Here is a 19,873-nt window from a genome sequence, read left to right as displayed (position 1 = left end):
TGCAGGGACAGGAGTTGGACTCGATGATCCTTGTGGGTCCCTTCTAACTCAGGATATTCTATGATTCTATGAAATGATAATTTTCATTTACAAACAAATTAGTAAAAACAAAGTTCTTTCATTCAGATATTTTTCAGTTAATCTGGACTCCATCTCGCCCAACTAAGGAAGATCTCCGAGCACCATGCCTCCTGGCCAATACCTTCTAGAGTCCTATACCTCAATCTTTAATGGCTTGGGATCATATTTTATTCCATCAGCTTGCCTACTGTCTGACTTCCAGGACTGCATTCTCTTTCCTCAATATTTTTTATATTGTGATATTTCTAACGTCAGGGTTTGTCTTTAGAAATGCACAGGAGTTTAAAGAAAGAGAAAGGAAGTGCTTAAAGCTAGGGCATGCATATGCCATAGCTGCAAGCTAGGGCATATATTTCCACTGATGAAATCATAGCACGGCAACACCTGTTTCCAGGAAGACCCAAGCTTAACAAGTTCTGACAGCTTAACAAGGCCCCCAGAAGTTTACAAACAGAAAAAAACACCACATACATGTGTAGGAGTACCACAACAGACCTAAATCCAGCAAGTCATAAGCATTCAGACACAGGAGCCTGACAAAGCTAACACTGGAGGAAAAAAAGAGTTTTTGCTGTTTTGGGCTGGGATAGAGTTAATTTTCTTCATAGTAGCTAGTATGGGGCTATATTTTGGATTTGTGCTGAAAACTGTTGATAACACAGGGATGTTTTAGTTACTGCTGAGCAGTGCTTACACAGAGTCAAGGCCTTTTCTGCTCCTCACACCACCCCACCACCAAGCAGGCTAGGGCTGCACAAGAAGTTGGGAGGGGACACAGCTGGGACAGCTGACCCCAACTGACCAAAGGGATATCCCAGACCATATGACATCATGCTCAGCATATAAGCTGGGGGAAGAAGAAGGAAGGGGGGATGTTTGGAGTGATGGCGTTTGTCTTCCCAAGTAACCGTTATGCGTGATGGAGCCCTGGTTTCCTGGAGATGGCTGAACACCTGCCTGCCAATGGGAAGTAGTGAATGAATTCCTTGTTTCGCTTTGCTTGCACGTGCAGCTTTTGTTTTCCCTGTTAAACTGTCTTTATCTCAACCCATGAGTTTTCTCACTTTTACTCTTCCGATTCTCTCCCCCATCCCACTGGAGGGGGAGTGAGCGAGCTGCTGTGTGGTGCTTAGTTGCCAGCTGGGGTTAAACCACGACAGTTATACTTTTTGCAACTCAAAAGTAATACCTCTGGTGCTAAAACAAAGCAAATCCCTAACCTACCCATAAGATATCTTAGAGGCGGGCCTCAGTGAAACAGCCAGCTTTGCAAGTGAAGTTATTTGTTTGCAAATAAAAGTTTCCTTGCAAAGTTATTTGTCTTTGGCCTGAGTCTTATGCCTCTGCAGGCAATTTGGTAGAAGCTCCATTGCAGTAAAATAAGTCTTTAACACACATTTTAATACACAATTCCCACATTCAGGAGCTGTCACCTAAATGGTTCTTTAAGCACAGGTTTCTCAGCTGTTTCAACAGTGGCAAAAACTGAATCAAAGGTTAGTCACACCTGCTATCTTATCAAGCTCTTTCTCATGCACTAGCTATCAAACCACCTTAAGTTCCACTGAATAAGCTGTCAGTGATGTTGGAAGCTTATTTCCATGACTCCTTCTTCTGGGATAGTATGGCCATAACAAAAGTATGAACTTCCAACAGTACGAATATCTCTACTTTGGACTGCGGTGTAAAGCACACTAGCTCTTTCCCCTAGCCAACAACCTTGGCAAGGCTGTAGGACAGGCTGCCAACAGAACCCTCTTCAGGAGGGAAGAGGAAAGAATACTTTCCCAGTCGTACTGAAGACAGTTATCTACCTGATGAGTCCATCACATTTTCCCCTACTGGTCCAAAAGAGGATGCAAGAATATTTTAACTACTGAATAGCAGTTCTAAAGGTCTCTTCACCTTGCTTAAGCAGGACTAATGAGGGACAACAGAGGGCTGCTGGTTGGATTCAAAGCAAATCCAACCAACAGTCTTCTGTCATCCCTCATTAGTCCTACCCAAGCAAGGTAACAGGATATTTGGAACTTGACAAGTACTATGAAAAGCACCAACACTGGACTCAATTATAGCACCTTCAAGAGTCTGCAAGTTTCCTGAACTAGAAATACAAAGTTAAAAACAGCTGCCTAGGACAAAAGATTATGACTAAAAATGTCACTTATGCAGGACAAGAGCTTCTCTGAAGCAACAGCTGCTTCTCAGCAGTCTCACAGAAGACTGACTTAATGTACCTATGAGAGATATCAGTGCAGTCTGATCCCAAACACCTCTTCTCAGAGGTTAACTTGCTACTTCTGCCCAGCTTGCTTGCTCAACTTGCCAGATCCTAATCCCCCCCCCAAAATTTAATACTTTAAAACAACCATTTTGCAATGGTTAGCATCTCCTACCCTTCATTCCATTCCATTCCATTCCAGACTGATGCGTGTAAACATTAAGAAGGGGAAAAAAAGACTATCAGATAATCTAAGGAGATCTGTTGGAAAGAGATTCTGACACATCACTAAACACACATCAGTATCTAGAACTTCAAGCTCAAGTGGTGAACAGAATGAAGAAAGGGAAATTGGCAAGTAAGGCAGTGTTAGAAAATATATTTGGGGGGGGGGGAGAGATATGAAGCAACCCTCTCGGCATATCCTTTGTACAAACTCCAAATCCCACTACTAGACTTACTCCATTTTTCATTTTTCTGTTAATGGTATAAAGCACATGAACAATTAAAGTATGATAGCATACTCATTAACAAGTAAGTATTGAATACTTTATATCTACACTAGTACCTTGCTCAAAATTTTAATATCCTGGCCGATTCAGGTCTTGAAAGTGCGCTCGCTCTCAAACTTGAGGTACTCCCCCAAGGCCTTAAAGATTATCAGGAGATTTCCTACATAGAACACACAAAAACATTTGGATATACTCCAGCCTTCAAATATGAAAATATACTTTCCTCCTCCTCTCTCTTTCCTTCCTCCTGAAGTAAGTTGACAGCACAACCAAAACACGAGTTCAAATGTAATATAAATGTTCTTGCTGATGCTTTGAATGTTACAGGGCCACATGTAAGTAAAATCTAATTCAAAGTGAAAAAAGCAAGCATTCAAAAACTCAGAGGTGAAGCATTAGAAGGCAGAAAAAGCACTGGTAGCAGGACACTACAGAAAAAAACCCAACCCTCCAAAAATCAAACACATTAAGTACAAACAAATGTAAAGAAGACAGAAGATGTGCCAAAACAGATCTTGAAATAAGTCTCTCTCACTGGCAAAGACCTCACAAATCAGTAGCTGTAGTACACTGGAAAGAGTGTCTTTCACACACCCTGATCAAAGAATGAAGATTCTGACAGGCATAATCTTTGGACAACTCTAATATGTTATCTTCAAAATATTTAATGGGTTTATTACTAGGGAGATCACAATCACAACTGGATTTAGCAGCACGTTTTATAATGTGTACAGTCATCATTCATCACCATGAAGTGCAAAGTTATTCCACAATTTCACTATAGTCTGATAAAAGTATGATGCTCCTACATTTCTGGGAAGATTTCATAGGACATTTAGAATGGAATCTATTCCAAGACTGAAACTACAAGCACCAATATGTTATCAGATCTTTTTCCACAAAGACTCCTGAGAGGATAGAGTTCTACATGGCTATGGAGATCAACCAACCAGCAAACTAACTATAGAAATCAGCTTCCTATTTCTTTCAAGCTAAATAAAATAAATTAAAAAAAAAAAAAAATAGAATAAACCAGTCAATATCTCAAGAACTTACCTTCAGACTTCAACTTTGTAAGAACAAAAATCAGGTAGTTGTTGAAATCTGGATACTGATTGAGTTGTTCTAGTTTCTGAAGAGAAAAACTGTTAAGGAAATTTGAATCTTCACACACAGCATTTATAGCTCTCTGGAGACTATGATTATTGAGTTATGTACTACTGCATCATTTCAAACAGCTGTGACTATAAGCTCACAACATACAGAGTATGAACAATCTGAAAACAGTTTCTGTAATTTTCATACTGAAGCAGTAGCTTTTAGTTATGTTGAAATCTGAAAAAAGAATCCAGGGAGAGACACAGAAATTAATAAATCCTTAAAAATATTTTAAAGCACCCCCCTCCCCCCAAAAAAAACAACCCCCCCACCTTCCTCTGTACAGTTTTAGATTTCAATATTTACACTTCAAAGCCAGCCAAACCTAAGGAATCCACTGAGACACAATCCCATAATATGCAATTTTTTTTCTCCACAATAAATAAAAGCATTTCAGCATTAAAATACAACAGCTATTATGATTTTGATAAGCTACTCACCTTAATATTAGTCATATGCTTTTTTATGATGCTAACTAGCCACAGCCTGAGCTTTCAGCAGTGAGAATGTTTAATTGTAAATGCCCAGATATTTGTACCAAGAAGTTCATGCTTATCCATGGTCTCTTAAAAAAAAAAACAACAAAAAAAAACCACAAACCACCAAACAAAAAAACCCCACAAACAATAAAACCCCTTCTGTACACAAACCGATTTTCTGAAGTCACGCTTCTCTGAATAAGTATCTTACTAGCAATACCAGCCTCTTCACTATGTCCCTGGGGAAACTGCAGGAAGAATGACTATGTTTCTGAACAGCTAGAAGCATGTAGCTGATTTTCTCAAATTTGTCATTACTTCTGCCACTGCTTGGCTAGAACAGTGATCTGGCATTCTCCTTGTATCCTGTTCTCACACCCTGGTATTAATTAGTATTATGCTCAACAATATTTTAAGTCATAAGTGTAAAGAACTGCTAGTGCCAAACGACGAGATGTCTCAAACAGCCTTGGTGCTAAAACCACAATGCAGAGCAACAGTCGCTAGGACCCAGGACCGGACAGTACCTGGAGTGAGGGTGAGGTAAGGGGTCCAGTGAAGACAGGAAGGCCTTGCCTCAGCCCCATCCCCCGCGGTCTATGAAACCACGATAAGGCACCTTATCCCCCCAACACGTACTCCCTGGGGGAGGGTCCTGGTATCACTTCTCTTGGTTTGACTGGTCACCCCTCTTAATTCAACTGGTATCTCTACCACTCCTGGAACTAGGAAGAAAGAAAATTCCAGAATTCCAGAGACTGAAATCTATAAATAGGGACTCTTACTTCCTCTCTCTCTCTTTTTTTCCCCACCGGATATCCCTGTTGGCAGGTCCAACGCTGGATCCAGAACTGGTGATTCTCTTTTTCTTTCCTCTCTCTTTCTCTCTCTCTCTCTCACTTCTTCTAAGGTTATTAAGTTGTTAAAGTTGTTAAATTGTAGTCAAGTACTGCACGGTCTACCTTGATTTTCCATAAAGCCGCATAGTTGGGGTAGATATAATCGTGAGAGGGTTGGCAGGTATCGAATATTTGTACTCAATATTTGTCTCTATAGAAGCTTTCTATTAAAGCTGGTATTTGCATACAGACCTTGAGTGTTAGTCCACCTTAATCCACACTGAGAGGATTTGCAAATCTTAGTCACCTCCCCCTTCCCCCAGGTGGGACGTGACAATAAGCATGCAGTGTCATCTTTAAGTTACTAAACCTACTAGATATCATTGGTATGGCAAAGTGTCCTGGTTTCAAATGGGACAGAGTTAATTTTCTTCTTAGTAGCTGGTATAGTGCTGTGTTTTGGATTTAGGATGAGAAGAATGTTGATAACACACTGATGTTTTGGTTGTTGCTGAGTAGAGCTTACACTAGTCAAGGACTTTTCAGCTTCCCATGCTCTGCCCAGTGCACAAGAAGCTGGGAGGGGGCACAGCCAGGACAGCTGACCCAGACTGGCCAAAGGGCCGTATGACATCATGCTCAGTATATAAACTGGGAGGAGTTGGCCAGGAAGGGGGGGACCACTGCTTGGGGACGGGCTGGGCATTGGTCAGTGGGTGGTGAGCAACTGCATCATGCATCACTTGCTTTGTATATTATTATTATTACTACAACTACTATTTTATTTTATTTTAATTATTAAACTGTTCTTATCTCAACCCACGAGTTTTCTCACTTTTACTCTTCCAATTCTCTCCCCCATCCCACCGGGGGGGGGGGGGGGGAGTGAGCGAGCAGCTGTGTGGTGCTTAGTTGCTGGCTGGGGTTAAACCACAACAGTCCTTTTTGACGTCCAACGTGGGGCCCAAAGGGTTTGAGATAATAACAGATTAACCAGAGAGTATTGAGGAATTTGTATCTGTTAACAGTTGCTGGTCACAATATTGATTCCTCTGTTCTCGATATTAGTCTACCAGATCTGCACCATGCTCTTGTTTTTGCAGTACATCTTAAAGATTGGTGTTGGGTTTTGCAGTTTGCTGTGCTCTGCAGTGATTAGTGATGTTTTGCCTGGGAGATTTGTTTTCAAAACAATGACCCTGAGCTTTATCTTATATTTGGGTTTTGTACTGAAGCCATTACTGTACTTCAGGTATCACCTCATGGAGACAATTAGCAATTATACCTCTTCCTCTGAGAGGTTTTTTATGGAGGAAATACAGAATGGCACCTTCACTGCTTTCTTCTATAATGTTTCCTCCTTCATTACAACAACTTTTCAGTATCTTGAACATCCTTGGGTAGTTAAGATACATCTATTGGTAGTTCTTGGGAATATTGTTTTGGTTTTTTCTAGAGTTAATAAGCATTTTAAGAATATCATCCAGAGATCTGCCCCAAGGCTGGATAGTTATGAGTGGCAGGGTGTGTGGGAGAGCATGGGCAAGTACCTAGGAAGGTGGGCCCCTCCAGTGTTTTGGAATTTCACCCCTGAATAAGTGCAGAATCATGAAAAACTAGTAAAGTATTTGGAAAAAGTATGTTGTCACCCTGGCAACTCCAGAGAGACACAAATCACTGCAATGTGCTGGGGCCTGGCCCATGCCTACCGAGCCGTATTAAACACTATTCAGAACCCTCAAGGGGAAGAGAAGGTCTCTGGATCTGACAACAAAATGACAGGCGCTGCAGCTACTCCAATCCCCACAACAGGTACTGCAGCTGAACCAGCCTGTGCCAGAATCAGTCACCCCTATACAAAAGTAAAAACACACAAGGAAATCAGCTCGTTTAGTAAGGGCCGATGATTAGCCAGGGCCATCACGAGAACAGGAGGAGGAAGAGGCAGAACCCATAAATGAGATGGTAACAACCCCATATCTGTCCCTGAGTGAGCTGCAAGATATGCAAAAAGATTTCAGTCGTCGTCCAGGCGAGCACATCATCACCTGGCTGCTCCGATGCTGGGAAAATGGGGCCAGTAGCCTGGAATTAGAGGGTAGGGAAGCCGAGCAGCTGGGATCCCTTTCTAGGGAAGCAGGCATTGACAAAGCAATTGGAAAAGGGGCAAAAGCCCTCAGCCTCTGGAGGCGACTCCTGTCAGGCGTGAAGGAAAGGTATCCCTTCAAGGAAGATGTTATATGTCACCCAGGCAAGTGGACCACCATGGAGAGAGGTATCCAGTACCTGAGGGAATTAGCCATGCTGGAGGTGATTTATGGTGACCCGGACAACAAGCAGTTATCCAAAGATGCAGATGAAGTTAAGTGCATGCAACCCATGTGGCGGAGGTCTGTACGGAGCGCAGCATCATCGTACACAAACTCATTGGCACTAATGACACAGAACGATGGAGAGGAACAGATGGTGGATGAATTGGCTGGCCAACTCCGACAATACAAAGAAAGTCTCTCTTCCATCCTATGGGCCTGCATCTCAGCTGTGGAAAAACTGTCTGAAAAACTGTCCCAGAACTTACAGCAACTCAAAGAGGATAGGTCCTACTCCCCACCTGTATGGACCAGTATCTCAGCCATTAGGAGTAAGCATTCTTCTGCTCAAGAGAGAAGATATAGTGTATACGCACTACAGGCCACCCTGTGGTTTTACCTGCGTGACCACGGAGAGGACATGAGGAAGTTATGCTAGACAGTTATGACCTAGTTGCCATCACTGAAACTTGGTGGGACGAATCCCATGAATGGAGTTCAGCTATCGAAGGCTACAGGCTGTTCAAAAGGGAAAGGCGAGGTAGGAGGGGTCAGTGCTGTTCAATATCTTCATCAATGACATAGACAGCAGGATTGAGTGCACCCTCAGCAAGTTTGCAGATGACACCAAGCTGAGCGGTGCAGTCGACACGCCTGAGGGACGGGATGCCATCCAGAGGGACCTGGAAAAGCTGGAGAAATGGGCCTGTGTGAACCTCATGAGGTTCAACAAGGACAAGTGCAAGGTCCTGCACCTGGGTCGGGGCAACCCCCAGTATCAATACAGGCTGGGGGTTGAAGGGATTGTGAGCAGCCCTGAGGAGAAGGACTTGGGGGTACTGATAAACGAAAAGCTGGACATGAGCCAGCAATGTGCTCTCGCAGCCCAGAAAGCCAACCGTATCCTGGGCTGCCTCAAAAGAAGCGTGGCCAGCAGGTCGAGGGAGGTGATTCTGCCCCTCTACTCTGCTCTGGTGGGACCCCACCCAGAGTACTGCATCCAGCTCTGGGGTCCTCAGCACAGGACTTGTTGGAGAGGGTCCAGAGGAGGGCCACAAAAATGATCAGAGGGCTGGAACACCTCTCCTATGAGGAAAGGCTGAAAGAGCTGGGGTTGTTCAGCCTGGAGAAGAGAAGGCTGCGGGGAGACCTTATTGCAGCCTTTCAATACTTAAAGGGGGCTTATAAGGAAGATGGGGACAGACTTTTTAGCAGGGCCAATAGCGATAGGACAAGGGGTAATGGTTTTAAACTAAAAGAGGGTAGATTCAGACCAGATATAAGGAAGAAATTTTTTACAGTGAGGGTAATGAAACACTGGAATGGGTTGCCCAGAGAGGTGGTAGATGCCCCATCCTTGGAAACATTCAAGGCCAGGCTGCATGGGGCTCTGAGCAACCTGATCTAGTTGTAGATGTCCCTGCCAATTGCAGGGGGGATGGACTAGATGACCTTTAAAGGTCCCTTCCATCCCAAAGCATTCTACGATTCTATGAAGTAGGATGGAAAACCTGCCTTGACCCTAGAGGCACAGGTACGTGAGTTACAAGGAAAAACAGTCACAGAAGGGGGTTCCTCCAGAACAATTGCTGCTCCGGTTTCCAGTGGGCATCTTCCCCAGACAGAGTAGAAGGGCTGATTTTGCTTCTGGTCTTAATAAAGGGACTTTTGATTCGCATTTACAAGAAGTAAGTAACGAATGCTATGACCAGGACTAGAGGGGCCCTGCCTCCAGCCAGGTGGAGGAAAGGGACAGCCGGGTGTACTGGACTGTGCGGATTCGATGGCCTGGCACATCCGACCCACAGGAGTATAAGGCTCTAGTGGACACCGGTGCACAGTGTACCCTCATGCCATCAAGCTATGAAGGGGCAGAACCCATCTGGATTTCTGGAGTGACAGGGGGATCCCAAGAGCTGACTGTATTGGAGGCCAAAGTGAGCCTAACCGGGAAGGAGTGGCAGAAGCACCCCATTGTGACTGGCCCAGAGGCCCCATGCATCCTTGGCATAGACTACCTCAGGAGAGGGTATTTCAAGGACCCAAAAGGGTACTGGGGGGCTTTTGGTATAGCTGCCTTGGAGACGGAGGAAATTCAACAGCTGTCCACCTTGCCCGGTCTCTTGGAGGACCTGTCTATTGTGGGGTTGCTGAGGGTCAAAGAACAACAGGTGACAATCGCCACCACAACGGTGCACCAGAATGAATATCGCACCAACCGAGATGCCCTGATTCCCATCCAAAAACCAATTCGTTGACTGGAGAGCTAAGGAGTGATCAGCAAAATTCGCTCACCTTTTAACAGTCCCATATGGCCAGTGCGAAAGTCTAATGGAGAGCGGAGACTAACAGCAGACTGTCGGGGCCTGAATGAAGTCACGCCACTGCTGAGCGCTGCCGTGCAAGACATGCTAGAACTCCAATATGAACTGGAGTCAAAGGCAGCCAAGTGGTATGTCACAACTGACATCACTAATGCATTTTTCTCAGTCCCTTTAGCAGCAGAGTGCAGGCCACAGTTTGCTTTCACTTGGAGGGGGGTCCAGTACACCTGGAATCGACTGCCCCAGGGGTGGAAACACAGCCCCACCATTTGCCATGGACTGATCCAGACTGCACTGGAACAGGGTGGGGCTCCGGAACACCTGCAATACATTGATGACATCATCATGTGGGGCAACACAGCAGCAGAAGTTGTTTTTGAGAAAGGGAAACAAATAGTCCAAATCCTTCTGGAGGCCAGCTTTGCCATAAAACAAAGTAAGGTCAAGGGACCTGCACAGGAGATCCAGTTTTTAGGAATAAAATGGCAAGATGGACGTCGTCAGATCCCAATGGATGTGATCAACAAAATCACAGCCATGTCTCCACCAACCAGCAAAAAGGAAGCACAAGCTTTCTTGGGCATTGTGGGTTTTTGGAGAATGCATATTCCAAATTACAGTCTCATCGTAAGCCCTCTCTATCAAGTGACCCGGAAGAAGAACGATTTCAAATGGGGCCCTGAGCAACGACAAGCCTTTGAACAAATTAAACAGGAGACAGTTCATGCAGTAGCCCTTGGGCCAGTCCAGGCAGGACAAGATGTAAAAAATGTGCTCTACACCGCAGCCTCGGAGAATGGCCCTACCTGGAGCCTCTGGCAGAAAGCACCAGGGAAGACTTGAAGTCGATCCCTGGGGTTTTGGAGTCAGGGATACAGAGGATCCGAGGCCCGCTATACTCCAACTGAAAAAGAGATATTGGCAGCATATGAAGGGGTTCGAGCTGCTTCAGAAGTGGTTGGTACTGAAGCACAGCTCCTCCTGGCACCCCGACTGATGGTGCTGGGCTGGATGTTCAAAGGGAGGATCCCCTGTACACATCATGCAACTGATGCTACGTGGAGTAAGTGGGTCGCACTCATCACACAACAGGCTCAAATAGGAAACCCCAGTCACCCAGGAATCTTGGAAGTGATCATGGACTGGCCAGAAGGCAAAGATTTCAGAATATCGCCAGAGGAGGAGGTGATGCATGCTGAAGAAGCCCCACTGTATAATAAACTGCCCAGAGAGTGGTGGTAAATGGAGTCAAATCCAGTTGGCGGCCAGTCACGAGTGGTGTTCCCCAGGGCTCAGTGTTGGGGCCGGTCCTGTTCAACATCTTCATTGATGATCTGGACGAGGAGATTGAGTGCACCCTCAGTAAGTTTGCAGATGACACCAAGTTGGGTGGAAGTGTCGATCTGCTGGAGGGTAGGAAGGCCCTACAGAGGGACCTGGACAGGCTGGATCATTGGGCCGGGGCCAACTGCATGAGATTCAACAAGGCTAAGTGCCGGGTCCTGCACTTGGGTCACAACAACCCCATGCAACGCTACAGGCTGGGGGAGGAGTGGCTGGAGAGCTGCCTGGCAGAAAAGGACCTGGGGGTGTTGGTTGACAGCCACCTGAACATGAGCCAGCAGTGTGCTCAGGTGGCCAAGAAGGCCAATGGCATCCTGGCTTGTATCAGGAATAGTGTGACCAGCAGGGAGGTGATAGTGCCCCTGTACTCGGCAGTGGTGAGGCCGCACCTTGAGTACTGTGTTCATTTTTGGGCCCCTCACTACAAGAAGGCCATCGAGGTGCTGGAGAGTGTCCAAAGAAGGGCAACGGAGCTGGTGAAGGGTCTAGAGCACAAGTCTTATGAGGAGCGGCTGAGGGAGTTGAGGTTGTTTAGCCTGGAGAAGAGGAGGCTGAGGGGAGACCTTATTGCTCTCTACAACTACCTGAAAGGAGGTTGTAGTGAGGTGGGGGTCGGTCTCTTCTCCCTAGTAACAAGCATTAGGACAAGAGGAAACGGCCTCAAGCTGCGCCAGGGCAGGTTTAGACTGGATATTAGGAAAAACTTCTTCACCAAAAGAGTAGTCAAGCATTGGAACAGTCTGCCCAGGGAAGTGGTTGAGTCTCCATCCCTGGAGGTATTTAAAGAACGGATAGATGTGGTGTCCGAGAACATGGTATAGATGGACTTGGCAGTGATAGGTTAACGGTTGGACTCGATGATCTTAAGAGTCTTTTCCAACCTTGACGATTCTGTGATTCTATGAAAATGAGAAGCAACATGCCCTGTTCACTGATGGGTCCTGTCGTCTTGTGGGGAAGCATCGGAGGTGGAAGGCTGCTGTATGGAGTCCTGTACGACAAGTTGCAGAAACTGCTGAAGGAGAAGGTGAATCGAGTCAGTTTGCAGAGGTGAAAGCCATCCAGCTGGCTTTAGATATTGCTGAACGAGAAAAGTGGCCAGTGCTCTGTCTCTGTACTGACTCATGGATGGTGGCAAATGCCCTGTGGGGGTGGCTACAGCAATGGAAGCGGAGCAACTGGCAGCGCAGAGGCAAACCCATCTGGGCTGCCGCACTGTGGCAAGATATCGCTGCCCAGATAGAGAACCTGGATGTAGAAGTATGTCACATAGATGCTCATGTACCCAAGAGTCAGGCCACTGAAGAACATCAAAACAATCAGCAGGTAGATCAGGCTGCTAAGATTGAAGTGGCTCAGGTGGATCTGGACTGGCAACATAAGGGTGAATTATTTCTAGCTCAGTGGGCCCATGACACCTCAGGCCACCAAGGAAGCGATGCAACATAGAGATGGGCTCATGATCGAGGGGTGGACTTGATCATGGACGCTATTGCACAGGTTATCCATGAATGCGAGACATGCGCTGCAATCAAGCGAGCCAAGCGGCTAAAGCCTCTCTGGTATGGAGGATGATGGCTGAAATATCAATATGGGGAGGCCTGGCAGATTGATTAGATCACACTCCCACAAACCCGCCAAGGCAAGCGCCATGTGCTTACAATGGTGGAAGCAACCATGGGATGGCTGGAAACATATCCTTTGCCCCATGCCGCCGCCCGGAACACTCTCCTGGGCCTTGAAAAGCAAGTCCTATGGCGACATGGCACCCCAGAAAGAATTGAGTCAGACAACGGGACTCATTTCCAAAACAGCCTCATAGGCACCTGGGCCGAAGAGCATGGCATTCAGTGGGTATATCACATCCCCTATAATGCACCAGCCTCCGGGAAAATTGAATGATACAACGGACTGTTAAAGACTATACTGAGAGCAATGGGCGGTGGAACATTCAAACATTGGGATACACATTTAGCAAAGGCCCCCTGGTTAGTCAACAGTAGGGGATCTGCCAATCGAGCTGGCCCTGCCCAATCAAGACTTTTACGCACTGTAGAAGGGGATAAAGTCCCTGTAGCACACATAAAAAAATATGATGGGGAAGACAGCCTGGGTTACTTCTGCCTTGGGCAAAGGCAAACCCATCCATGGGATTACTTTTGCTCAAGGACCTGGATGCACTTGGTGGGTGATGTGGAAGGATGGGGAAGTCCGATGTGTACCTCAAGCAGATTTGATTTTGGGTGAAAATAGCCAATGAACTGAATTTTATGAAGTAAATTGCTATATAGTACTGTATATTATCACTTCTGTGGTGGCTATATGCCATATTAATGATATTACAGTAGGAATCACCCAGATTAATGAAGAATGAACTTTGAGGAAACCGAGCAAAGTGCAGAGGTGATGGACCCAGAACTGGCTTCAGCATGCAACAATCCAACACCACACACCATCTCTCCTGCCCTGAAAGACTGTTATGACAGAGCCCAAAGTCATGGACTAAACGAACTCAATGGACTTTCTAGAGGGCTGGCCCATTGACTAAGGGAATGATATCTGTGTGTATATATCAAAAGACAGGAAAAGTGGTGGTGATTAATTGGAATGTACTGGAAAGTGTAAGACCTGGGCATGACATATATGGTATAGAATAAGGGGTGGATGCTGTCCTGGTTTCAGCTGGGACAGAGTTAATTTTCTTCTTAGTAACTCGTATACTGCTGTGGTTTGGATTTAGGATGAGAATAATGTTGATCACACACTGATGTTTTAGTTGTTGCTAAGCAGTGCTTACACCAGTCAAGGACTTTTCAGCTTCCCATGCTCTGCCCGGTGCACAAGAAGCTGGGAGGGGGCACAGCCAGGACAGCTGACCCAGACTGGCCAAAGGGCCGTATGACATCATGCTCAGTATATAAACTGGGAGGAGTTGGCCAGGAAGGGGGGGACCACTGCTTGGGGACGGGCTGGGCATTGGTCAGTGGGTGGTGAGCAACTGCATCATGCATCACTTGCTTTGTATATTATTATTATTACTACAACTACTATTTTATTTTATTTTAATTATTAAACTGTTCTTATCTCAACCCACGAGTTTTCTCACTTTTACTCTTCCAATTCTCTCCCCCATCCCACTGGGGGGGGGGAAGGGAGTGAGCAGCTGTGTGGTGCTTAGTTGCTGGCTGGGGTTAAACCACAACAGAAATAATCAGGATATTTAACAAAAAAAGATTTTCAGAATTAAGATTATTTGCTTCATAGGCAGTTACTTTACTTGCTGTATAGCTAAATCTCTAAGTATTCGAAGTCACTAAAACTTAGCCAAATGTCTCTGTGTTAGGACATTGATGGTCCTTCCAATGACCAACAGCTGGTGTCTCAGTCACAAACTTAAGTATCTAAAAATCAAGTTTTTTAGGCTGCTTGCATCAACTAGTAACTTTGCTAGAGAAACCTGCCCTCTTTCCACTTAATAAGAGAGTAAAGTGTACTTATCACAGCCACAAGCTCCTTTTCTGTGAAATACACAGGAGATGAAATGTAAACATGAAGATGGTCACAGCAAGTGAAAGTAATACAGAACATTCTACATGGCCCCTAGAAACTAACACACATTCAAAGATTGTTGTCAAAGGTGCCATGCCAAAGAGCTCTTTCAGGAACAGCCAAGAAGTAGGGTAGCACATTTCAAAATTTTTTTCTTCTTCTCTAAGCTTCAGAAACATAATGACCAAAACAGTCAGTCGAACATTACTAACAACTGTGAATTCCAATGGCTGAACTAAGCAGCAGCAGAAGCAAGCAGAAAGAACTGAAAGAGCAGTATTAAATATAAAATTAATTATAAAACACCTAATCGGTCTAGGAATCAAAGAATAGCTTATAGGCCATATTTTCTTATAAATTTCTTCACCCACTTTAATTTTTTCTTTTTTACTCCAAGAAACATCTATATCTTCATTTTAAAAATGTTTGAAAGCCTTACTAATTCAGAACTTTGTTAACAAAGGGTTTTGGCTAACCTGTGCTCTTCACTTTGTTATATTTGAGTTCTAAACGCCTAAATATGCCAAAACTGTGTCATAAAGAGCATGAGAGAGTCAACCCACTGATAATCTTATTTAAAAAATTATGGACTGAAAGTACTTTAAATTTGAAACCATTAATCACCATCCTACTTGGACATGCTACTAAGTAGTATTCCTCGCTACAACAGCCATCATAAATTTTTGTGGAAACAGTCTCAAAGGACACTTTTTTTTTTTTTTAATTATAGGACATGGCCTGTCAAGTTGTATTAGAACATTTTCCCAAACTGATAATACAATGGTAAAAATGTGCCGCTTATCTAACCTTTACAGGACCTCCTTGCAAGCACAGGTATTTCAGCACAGCAGGAAGTTACCACTGCCATTTTAGAAGAATTTCAAACATCAGTTAACAGCAGTTTTGTTCAGTAAATTTCTACTCATCTTCAAGACAGACAGCATCACTTATATTGCCCATCCTGCACATACACTGCTATTTTTCAAAAAACAAACCAGATGCCATTAAGTTATTTGAAGCAGAGCTTTAAAATGTAATTTTACATGAAAGCTACACTATAAACACTGTTGCTATAAACACTTTTGTATTTGAAATAGTGAAGAAGAGCACCTGTTTAAGTTTGGGGCATTATCAGAACACTTAGCTACTTCTGTATAGTATTTTTCAAAGGAAGCAATAGCATCTTAAGAATCTGAAATATGGCTACAAGAACAAGATGAAAACTACCTTCACCTTTCAAATAAGAACAGAAGCCTTCCAAAGTTTGACCACATCTGTTAGGAAAGCCTAGAAGCCAAGCAAACTTGCCTTCAAGCTAAACTCCTAAAATAACATATATATATATATTCTTACCTACATAAATGAATTCTGTTTCTTTCTGTGAAGACCTTCAAGCAAATGCCTTAAATAAAAAGGGATCAAGATGCTAAACTCATATCCTTCATAGGAGGATATCCTTTCAGGACTTCTAGATATTTTAAAGCACTTATATAGTTAGCTCAAGGAGTAGGAGACAGTAGACGAGAGCTTTATTTTTCAAGACTTATGCTTCTATTAGTCTTAATGTAAAATTTTCCTCTCTCAGTCTTAAAACCTTGCTATTTCATCACTTCTGCGATCAAGAGAGACTTAGGGGGGGAAGGGACGGGACATAGGACAGACACAACCACACGATACCCAAACAACAAACCATCAATCCACAACACTAACATAAAATGCACTGCAAAGCTGCATAAGAAGCCGCATATGGTAGATTTCCCCCTTCTCGTGAAATGCAAAGAGTGTAACGAGCAGTATTTCAGGCTCAGGATTCTAGGCAAGCAGAAACATCCTCACAACGCAGGAAAATGCAGTGTCAGAGCCAACAGGCCAAGGAGAGCATGCGGCTCCACCAGGGACACTCCTCCCATCAGCTACAGCTTTCGCCTTGAATCCCAACGCCGGATTAGTTTAGGAAGCTCCTGCTCACCCCCACTTTGCCGCAGGGGCGACGGGTACCCTGCGCCGCACCGCTAACTCAGCCCGGCGGGCAGCGGCCCCCCCGCTCCAGCCCTCTCGGCAGGATCCACCACGGCGAGGGTTGCGCTCCTGCCGCGGCTGAGGGCTGGGCGCTGGCAGCGGCCCAGCGTGGGGTAACCTGGGAAAGCAGCAGATACCGAAGCAGCCACGCCAGGGCTTTAAAAAGAAAAAAAACGAACCTTGGCTCCGGGCTCGCAACAGGTGCCCGGGCTCCCGGCAGGGGAAGGCGTCCCCGCGGCCCACAGGCCGCCTCGGCGGTTCAAATGCCGCGCCACAGCCACCCGCTCCGGCGGAGGCTCGGCCCACAGCGCTCGCTGTGGCGGCTCCCCGGGCAGGCCCGGCAGCCGCCGCCTGCCGCAGCGCCGGCCTGTGGCCGCGCTGCCCCCAGCCGGCGTCCCCGGCCTCCCCCACGCTCGCCCGGGCCGCCGCGGCCCCGCTCTGCCTGCGCGCCCCACCCGCCCGCGCGGCGTAGGCCTCGACCAAGGATACTTGTTGCACGGCTCTCTGTGTGGTGGTGTCCGGGGACTGGGACTCCTTGAGCAGCTGCAGGATCTGCTGAAGCCCCTGTTCATCAGGCTTCCACTCATACTCCATCTTGGCTTGCTGCAAAAAAAAACAAACAAGCGGCCTCGGTTAGCGACGTAGCAGGCCCCAGGCGGGGGGCGGGGAGAAGCGAGCGAGGGAGCTGCGCACGACCCGCTCTCACCCACGCACCCCGCCGAGCCTGACCCCACAGACGGACAACACTGACCTGCTCCTGCCGCCGCCCGCTGTACACCGCACCGAGCTGACTGAGTCACAGCGAATTTGCAATCTGGCCCTAAGAGCCGCCTCGCGTCCTCCTGGGTCCTAGCGCCGGGCACGCCTCCGCTCGCCCGAGCCGCCTCGGGCCCGCCGGCGCTGCTGTCAGCCTTTCCCCAGTGCGTCCCACACCGTCAGGAGCCTGGGGGCGACAAAACACGAGCCCCTCAATCCCGGGCGGCGGAAAACGGAGCGCCTCCTCCACAGCCCCTCCCCTCCAACACCGGAAAACAGAGAGAAAGCTCCAGCAGCCCCGACAAGCGAGGGGCGAAGCGGAGCCCCAGTCCGGCCTCCTCGGGACAGCTGCGGCCGCGCACCCGCAGTGCCTGGCAGCGAGCTAGGAGGCTGCCGCCCACGGAGCAGAAGCCGGGATGCGAATGCAGACCCAGGAGTTAGGAACGGGGTACCTGCTTTGCCGTCTGCTTTACTTCTATGTGATTTGTTTTAATGCTGTATAGATTTCATAAGTTCTCAATTTCACGTGTAAAGAGGGAATAGGACCAACTACACAAGAAGGAGGGAAAGAAACTCAAAAGAAACTACTTTGAATACCTGGTGTATCTTAGCTGCAAAATATATCAGAGGAAATCTCAGGTCAAAATTAGGAATTTTTGTGTATATAGAATAGAATAGAATAGTTCAGTTGGAAGGGACCTACAATGACCATCTAGTCCAACTGCCTGACCAATTCAGGGCTGACCAAAAGTTACAGCATGTTATTAAGGGCATTGTCCAAATGCCTCTTAAACACTGACAGGCTTGGGGCATCAACCACCTCTCTAAGGAAGCCTGTTCCAGTGTTTAACCACCCTCTTGGTAAAGAAATGCTTCCTAATGTCCAGTCTGAACCTCCCCTGACACAGCTTTGAACCATTCCCATGTGCCCTGTCACTGGATCCCAGGGAGAAGAGATCAGCACCTCCCTCTCCACTTGCCCTCCTCAGGAAGCTGTAGATATGAGCAATGAGGTCTCCCCTCAGCCTCCTTTTCTCCAAACTAGACAAACCCAGAGTCCTTAGCTGTTCCTCATAGGACATGCCTTCCAGCCCTTTCACTGGCTTTGTTGCCCTCCTCTGGACGCATTCAAGGACCTTCACATCCTTCTTAAATGGTGGGGCCCAGAACTGCACACAGTACTCTAGGCAAGGCCGCACCAACGCTGAATACAGCAGGACCATCACATCTTTTGACTGGCTGGTTATACTGTGTTTGATGCACCCCAGAATGCAGTTTGCCCTCTTGGCTGCCAGGGCACTCTGCTGACTCCTATTGAGCCTGCTGCCAACCAGCACCCCTAGATCCCTTTCTGCAGGGCTGCTCTCCAGCCACTCCTCTCCCAATCTATACTTGTGCCTGGTGTTACTCCGTTCCAGGTTCAGAATCCAGCATTTGTTCTTGTTACACTTCATGCCATTAATGCTTTTATATATATAAATACACATGCATTACATACATATTATATATATATAGCTATTTTATATATATTATATATATGCTACTGGGCAAAATAAGAACATAAACTGCTTAAAACTGGTCTAAAATATGAAAATGAAAAACAGTAATTCCTTAGCTTTTTACAATCTTATTTTTAGTCATTGTGTTTGTAATCATCCTGCTTACATCTCAATTTAACCGAAAACTAGTTTCACTTTCTGCTTCCTCTGCTGCAGCACAGTACTCAATATGAGTGCCACGCACATGCTGCACATCACAGCCTTAACAACTGTTCAGAGGCATCGAGGACAGGGAACATTAGTGGTTCCTAATGGTGCGGCCCAGGGAATTTGCTGTGTGGCTCTTCATCTCACCTCCCCAATGTTTTCAATTAAATCAGTATTTAAGTTAGTCAGCTGTCCAGTCTCAGGTGCTAAGAAATGTCCTGAGCCAACTTTCCTTCTATTACTGTGAGCCACCACTCTTGAAGGAGCCAGAACTAGTACCCACAGCACAGTCTCCAGCAAAACAGCAAAGGGAACCATCATAGGCAACTAGTAAGATGGGCACTGTATTTATAATATCTACATATCTGGATAATGAGGACAGTGAAAGAGGGTACTTGATGAATCGGGAAAGCATGCACACCAGAATAAGAAGCAGGAAACAGCTACATAGCAGAGAAGTATGCAGCACAGCACATGAGAGAACAAAACCAGCTTTAAAAAAAAACAGCCAAGAAATGGGACATGTTTCTTAACCTCTTCTGTTTAAGTATTTGCCATAGTTATCACAGGGCTGTT

General features: G+C 46.0%; 1 protein-coding gene across 1 annotated transcript in view; it reads right to left on the bottom strand.

Annotated features, from left to right (window-relative positions):
* The window catches only part of LOC309601904 (transportin-1-like), a 74,444-nt gene extending 56,798 nt beyond the window's left edge, over positions 1–17,646 (bottom strand). The window contains exons 1-3 of the mRNA XM_082335163.1: positions 17,587–17,646; positions 17,325–17,438; positions 3,871–3,946 (exon numbers count right to left, since the gene is read on the bottom strand). Of these exons, the coding sequence (XP_082191289.1) occupies positions 3,871–3,946; positions 17,325–17,429 (181 nt within the window). The 5' untranslated portion in view covers positions 17,430–17,438; positions 17,587–17,646. The remainder of the gene's footprint in view (positions 1–3,870; positions 3,947–17,324; positions 17,439–17,586) is intronic.
* Positions 17,647–19,873: the final 2,227 nt, after the last annotated feature.

Source organism: Platalea leucorodia (genome assembly GCF_965183815.1).
Source record: "Platalea leucorodia genome assembly, chromosome: W".
NCBI lineage: Eukaryota > Metazoa > Chordata > Aves > Pelecaniformes > Threskiornithidae > Platalea > Platalea leucorodia.
This window is presented reverse-complemented; position numbering and strand designations above follow the sequence as displayed.